Source organism: Augochlora pura, chromosome 4 (genome assembly GCF_028453695.1).
Source record: "Augochlora pura isolate Apur16 chromosome 4, APUR_v2.2.1, whole genome shotgun sequence".
NCBI classification, from domain to species: Eukaryota; Metazoa; Arthropoda; class Insecta; order Hymenoptera; family Halictidae; genus Augochlora; species Augochlora pura.
Window position 1 is genome coordinate 12856569 of NC_135775.1, and position 6717 is coordinate 12863285.

The following is a 6717-nucleotide window of genomic DNA, read 5'->3' on the forward strand; positions in this document are numbered from 1 at the left end:
CCCCCCCCCCCCCCCCCCCACCTACCCCCTGTTCTCGGCTATGTACACACGCGTGTCGCGGCTCACGGGTAGGTTGAAAACGCGCGACACGATTTCCGCGCGGCGCGGCACGGCGCCGCGAGAGAGTTTTCTATGGAACGAGCCAGTTCCGTCGCCCGATTAATCCGTTTCGACTGTTCCTCCTCGGAACTCCCTCCCTCCCGTCCCCCGCCCCCCCGTCCCCTTTACCTCCCCGTTCCTCCCCCGCGTCCGCCCCCCCTCCCTCCATCCTTCCATCCTTCCTTCCTTCCTCCGGAGAACGTGCACACAGGCTCGTTGCCTCGCTGTTTCAACCCTTTCGGCGGCTGATTCGACGATTTTTAATTTTCGACACGGACGCGCTACGCTGCTAAGCTGAATCTGGCTCGATTTCGTTGTTCGCGAATTTTCGTACGCTCATCTACGAATTTGGCGAGTTGCTTGGTCGTGGTTACAGTGTACGCAAGTGTTTTCAGGGGATTTGGCGATCGTTATCACTAGGCTGAACTTCGTTGCCGGCGTTTGGGTCCGCTTTTATCAAGACCTTGACAGGCTTCGACTGATTTCTGGTATTATGCATAGGGTGTCCCTGATATAGGCGAATAAATATCGGTACCGTATTCTGCATCCCGTAACGATGACGAAAGGTCATATAAATGTAGGCCTGGTAATACTTCATTTTTCGAGGTGTAAACGATTTTTGTTTAGAACCACAGATTTCAAAGAATTGTAGCTCGCTTAACAGAATTGCTGTAAATTACTTTCTTTTGCCATTGTGCATAGCACGCTTCGAATCTACGTTCCATAAATTGCCGAACACGTTCGAGATACACGTCCCGGTGTATTTCGAATTTCGTCACATGCTGTGACAATCAAATTTTTCAGCACTGCCGCATTGTCGATATTATATGTCGATACTAACCTTTTAGATACCACGCGCCACTATAGTGGCTCTCGCGAATGGCTCGTGCTTTACTCAATTGTTTTATTATTTATTAAAGCAAACAATTAAAGTGAAAGGGTATATATACAATATATTAAGAAAAGAATATATGTTATTAGTACTATATATAGATATCCGGAAAAAATATATATTAAGAGAAAATCGTAATTTAGTTACGAAAAACTTTATTTGCGCAAAATCCTGCCGTATCTAAAAGGTTAATGTTCCCGGAGCTACGTTTATACGACCTTCTCTCGCTCTTAAAGGGTGCAGATTACGATACCGAAGTTTGTCGAACTATTTCGGGGACACACTGTATACCGTCGTTGTTGACGTTCAAAAAAGGAGATTAAGGTGGTTGCGAACGAATTTCATTCACGAATGTCTATTCAGTTTTTCGCGTTGAGTTGTGCATTTTGGTAGATAGGATATGTATTATGGCAATACTGGAAGTATATGTTCGCTGAGATTTGGCGTCGTTTTTATTTCCGGTACGCGCACGAATAGAAGAATTTAATCGTGCATTCGTAGGAATCTCGTTTCGCAGCTCGAATAATCGTAGGAAAATAATAGATTTGAAATGATTTTGATACGTCTAAAATCGAAAAGCAACTGACAACTGTATATATCGTATACGATGCGATCGAAACGCGCCTGTCGCGATTCAGCGAGAAGTTTTCTCGCAGTGTCGGAACGTAGTCTTTTCAACTAACGATTTCGCTTCAGGAAATAACAAGCAACAAAGAATAGAGGAGGTGCAAAGGCATTTGGAATGCCCCTGTGGCAGAGATTTGGAGTTTCACAGAAAATCTTTATATTCGGCACACGCTTTTTTCTAGGTCCGCCGAGAAACCGCAGGTTCGCACGATCACGCTTCTACTAAACTGCACGTAGGTCACGCGAAGATATTGGCAGTTCGATGAAATTCGTTAGATTTTGTGTCTCGAAGAAATAGAGTTTGAAGGGACCCAGGCACTTTCCTCGTATTAAAAAACGTTGGTGTTCCAAGGCTTGTAACGAAGCTTCCAGACAATTGCCGATGCATGGGGAATCAGGGTATAGACTCGGGGCTGTGAACAGTGACGCAGACATTGCTTAGCTATATTGGTTTATGCAACGGAGTAATTAATGTGCTGTCTGGCCTATTGCACAATAAGGGGACCTTGATATTTATCGATGGCACCAACTAAAAACCAGATCCGAGGCGAACGTTTATCTTGCTGATTATATATTTCTTAAATTAGTGAGATCAAGTGTTTTGCTTTCCTACTCTTGGCTAGAATTTGCTAAGTATTGTAATCTGTGCATTTCCGAATCCCAGTCCCATAGCCGTGGACACTCGGGCTTTGCAAAGCGTCGTCGATTCCCATGCATCTGGACAATTTCTGAACCCTCGCGGTCCATTTATCCTGGTTCGTTAACCGTGCGTTTTACGGCGCTGCGGAAAGTGCTCTGGTTTCTCAGGTAACAAGTACGAGGAGGGAAGAATCACTCGATCGAGAACCGAACTCTTCTTATCCGAATTTGCGTTACGTTTAACGCATTGTACGTTCAGTGGCGCGAATTATGTTTCTCTTTTCCTCGAGTCTCGGTGATCGGTACCCGTGACAAGATGGGGGCTGACTTTAGACGATCTCTATCCTCAAAATCTCAAATTAAAAAACGGACGAAATGAAATTCATAGGTTTCGGATATCCGAACACGGACCTCCAAATTTTGTTCTCTTATTTTATTCTCTTAATATTTTATCGCAGGGCAATTCTCACGCTGTGTTCACCTTAACCCCTATACCACTGCAAGCGTCTCTAAGCGCTTTGGAAATTTTCTTCTGACGTACCGTTGACAAATCTTATCGAAAATTATTATTAAATTATTCTTATTGCTATTAATAAACATATGTAGTACGGTTCAATGTTTCAACTATTTCATTGTAAATCTGAAAAGTACACGCGCGTCGGCAATGTTACAGATTGCGGTTGAACTGTCATAGGATGTGTGCACGGTATATAACAAAATTTCTCGTGCACCTCGATGCAAATTAACGAATGCTTCAATTGCTCGTAAAATTCATTCAATTGTTCGTCAAATTATCAATTGATATCAATCACCGCTCGAGTATTTAACCTGGACGAATTTCAAACTCTCGACGCTGGAAATCTATCGCATAGAAACTTATCTTAGTAGCGGCGTCCAAACAGTGCGGGTCGATGAAATTTCCAAAAGAATGGTAGAAAATGAAGAGATAGTTTTAAAGATAATGTGTGCCGGTGGTTTAATTTCCATCCTAAACGTGTCCGCTCTGATTGTAATAGATTTTGCGCAAGAAAGTAAGCCTCCAACAGGTTCACGCGGGCTCGTTCACCCGAAACTCGATTCCTTTTCATCGGGGGTGCGACAAACTCGTGTGGAACGTGGCGTTACAACACTGTCGCCAATGCGCGTCTCGTATGACGGTCCCGGGATAGGCCGATTGACGCGATCAAACGCCGGTGTACGGTTTCTCGCAATTGGAATCGGCGCGTTTCGAGTGGACCCGGACAGATTATTCGCGCAGCCCGCTTCGCCGTTCCATTGTGCCTCCGGGCTGCACAGGCCGCTATCACAGGTGCGACGGGAACTGCCTGCATTCGTCACCGACACGCTTGTCTCGTCCTCCAGCGACCGGCACCCATAATTCGACGTGTTTCGGTCGGACTCCAAATCCTCTTCTATCCTAAATTTTACCATAAAACTCAACGCAGCTCTGCACACGATATTGACAATATCAGACGATCGTAAATTTGCAAAAGTTAGAATCACAAATATTGTACTCTGAATCGGAAATGCTATTATACAGGGTGGTCGGTAACCGGCGGTACAGCCGAGAGGGGAATGATTCTACGTATAAAAATGTAGAATAATATTTGTTGTTTAACGCTTCGTTTTCGAGAGAAATTCGGTTAAGAAAATAATATTACCCAATAGGATAATATTATTATAGGAAGACATACCAATTTTATTTCCCGTCATACTACAAACCACGCGAATTTCAGCCATCTTTCAACTCGGTTTTCTGGAAAATACAGCCTTAAATGAACAAATATTATTCTCTTTTTTCGACCGATTTGTCGCCAGTTATAGATCGCTCCGTATAACGAGTTATACAACAAATTCATAGCGTTTTCCATTCTTTTAGAAGCCGTTTAGTTTCAACAGAAATCAAATCGATTCGGTGTACAGTCGTCTTTAGAGTTTGCTGTATTTTTCTTGCGTGTAATACAATATTAAACACGAACGTATCGCAAGCAAACTTTTATTGGAAAAAAGAACGCTATGAATCGATAACAGAATCCACTCAATTTGTGCTGTCATTATATTCGTAACAAATCGAACGAGTTCGCAAAAACGAATTCAATTACTCGTTATGATAATTGGGTATCCTCCCCCAACCAGAAACACGGTCAAATTCAAGTCGCCGATCGCTTCAGTCCCCTTTTCCAATTTTCCTACCTCGTCTCCGCCGTTCAACAACAAACGGACGACGGTTTCGCAGCGAAGGTGTCTCCCTTACATCGTGGACTCGAACGGCGAAGGTCCGCAAGCACGCGATCGATCGACGCTAGGACGAATCAGGAGCCGGGCGGAGCTCCTGCCTGGCGACCGCGACGAGAACGAACCTCGTGCAGCTAATTGTGTGAACACCCGGTCGTGTCTTGTTTCACGACAAATTGGCGGCGAACTCTGTTCATGGTGATTTCATCACGGGTTACACCGAGGTAAGATCGAGTGCGCATCGGGCTCCTGCCCGAGTCGCTTGAAACGCTCACCGAGTCTCGAAGTTTGCGTTCCGTGGCGTCACCGAGCCAGCCATCAATCCCTAAAAAGCTGGGACCCTTGGAAGTCCGAAGGACCACCGAGAGGAACGCCGTAGGTCGGGCGAACGTGAACGATGTAAGTACTTCGGTATCGGTTTGATCGTCCGGTGGCCTCGAGAGAGAGAGACACCTTTGGCATTGGACACGTCTCGCGCGCACTTGAGAACCTGACTCCAGCGAGATTCGCGTGCTGGAATCCCTTCGGGCCGGCACCGAGAGCGCTTCTGGGCCGCAACGAATGGGGGCCGCACGCGAAGAAGAAGACTCGAACGCAGATCACTGTCTCCAATTAACCGTCCCGCGGTCTCTGCATCGTGGACGACGGCTCCGCGAGCCTGAATTCCTTCGCGTCACTTTATCGACAACAGTCCCTTGACAAGGACACTAACGACACAGGGGCGTCCGCGTCCCAATGTCCCGGGCAAGGAGTGGTCCGTGCTTTCACCCGAAGGGTCCACGAACGCCTCCAAGGATGAGGCTGATCGCCTCCGCGTCCTCGACGTCGAACAGACCTGCCTGTCCATCTGACGAACCGGCAGACGGCCACGGAGGTGGTTCGCGTCGACGCTGTCTCTAAGGGCTGTCCTCTGTCGGGTACCAGGCAGCTGGACCTGCGGCGGATGGGTTGGTCACCGCCGCGGATGGCATGTACTACCAGGCCCGACTTTGGAACGGCAGGTACCCGCCGCACTGCGGCTGTTGCTGCTGCTGCATGCTCTGCTGCGCCCCGGCCCTCGTGTACGAACAGTGCTGCAGGCTCTGACTGGACGACATCACGTGGCTCACACCGACCACCGAGTGATGGGACACCGAGGAGGCTGCGTGATGGGAACCGTGAGGACTCGAGGCGGCCGTCAGGTGCGGTGCCGGGCTCGCCAGGGCCGCGCTGGGTCCGCCGCGGCTACCCTCGTTTCCGCCGCCGCCGCCGCTTCCGCAAGGTTTCCCGTCCTTCACCAGAACCGGGACGGCCACCCGTCGGGGCGAACTCGCGCTCTGCAACACAAGAATCGCTCGGTGAACAAACTGATCCGATCCCGTCACTTTCCACCGTGTAATCCTTTCGGCGTACCATCGAAAGCCTCTATTAAACGCAGATCAAACGCTTATGCGAGCACAGAGGATTGTATTAATCGCTTTTATGAAGCAATCAATTGTGGAGCTTACTTTGTGAGAAACATACTTTGTGAAAAATTGTCAAATTATAGAAGTCGAATGTCGTGTTAGCGGTGAAAGGCAGATTGGAAGTGTACATGCTGGCGTATAGGAGAGATGGAAAAGATGATCGACGATTGGAAAAATCTGTGAAAACCAAGGACCAAGCAACGAGACAAACGAGTAATATAGGAAATGTTTAGAGTTTAAATATCTGCGTTACATCAGAGACGTGTGCAAACGAACAATAACAAACCAGATATGAGATAATGATAAAGAATATTTGGAGATTTAGACGAAACTTGGGGATGAAATATGATAATATTCGCTGCAATGATAAAAAGTATTATATTATACGGTTCATAAATTTGCAGATGGAAGCAAAAAAAATTTCTGAAGAAAATGAAGAATTTGGAGATAGACTTATAATAAAATGTGTATCCTTAGCAGCGCAATTTTGGGACTTGATCCTCTAGCACAACCACATCATTGAATCGTCCAAGGAAGGATTCTGGGAAATTCCTGAATCAGTAAAGCTTCATCAACCTCAACAAACCTATGAAACCTCGTTAACACTTTCGCTACGGCGGTTCAGTCCGCGTGGATAGTGTATTTGGGAAGAAAAGGGATTTTTCTTTAAAACAATATACTTATAATTTCTGCATAAGGTATAAAGTTATTTAATAGGTAAAAAAAGTCTCACTAACAATGGAAAAAAGTGAAGAAATAATATATAATATGCAGTAATAA

At 46.3% G+C, this 6717-nt stretch overlaps 1 protein-coding gene across 1 annotated transcript in view; it reads right to left on the bottom strand.

Moving 5' to 3' along the window:
- Positions 1-5466: 5466 nt before the first annotated feature.
- LOC144468921 (homeobox protein Nkx-2.4) overlaps positions 5467-6717 on the bottom strand; it is a 36298-nt gene continuing 35047 nt past the window's right edge. The window contains exon 4 of the mRNA XM_078178734.1: positions 5467-5808. Coding sequence (XP_078034860.1) covers positions 5467-5808 — 342 coding nt within the window. The remainder of the gene's footprint in view (positions 5809-6717) is intronic.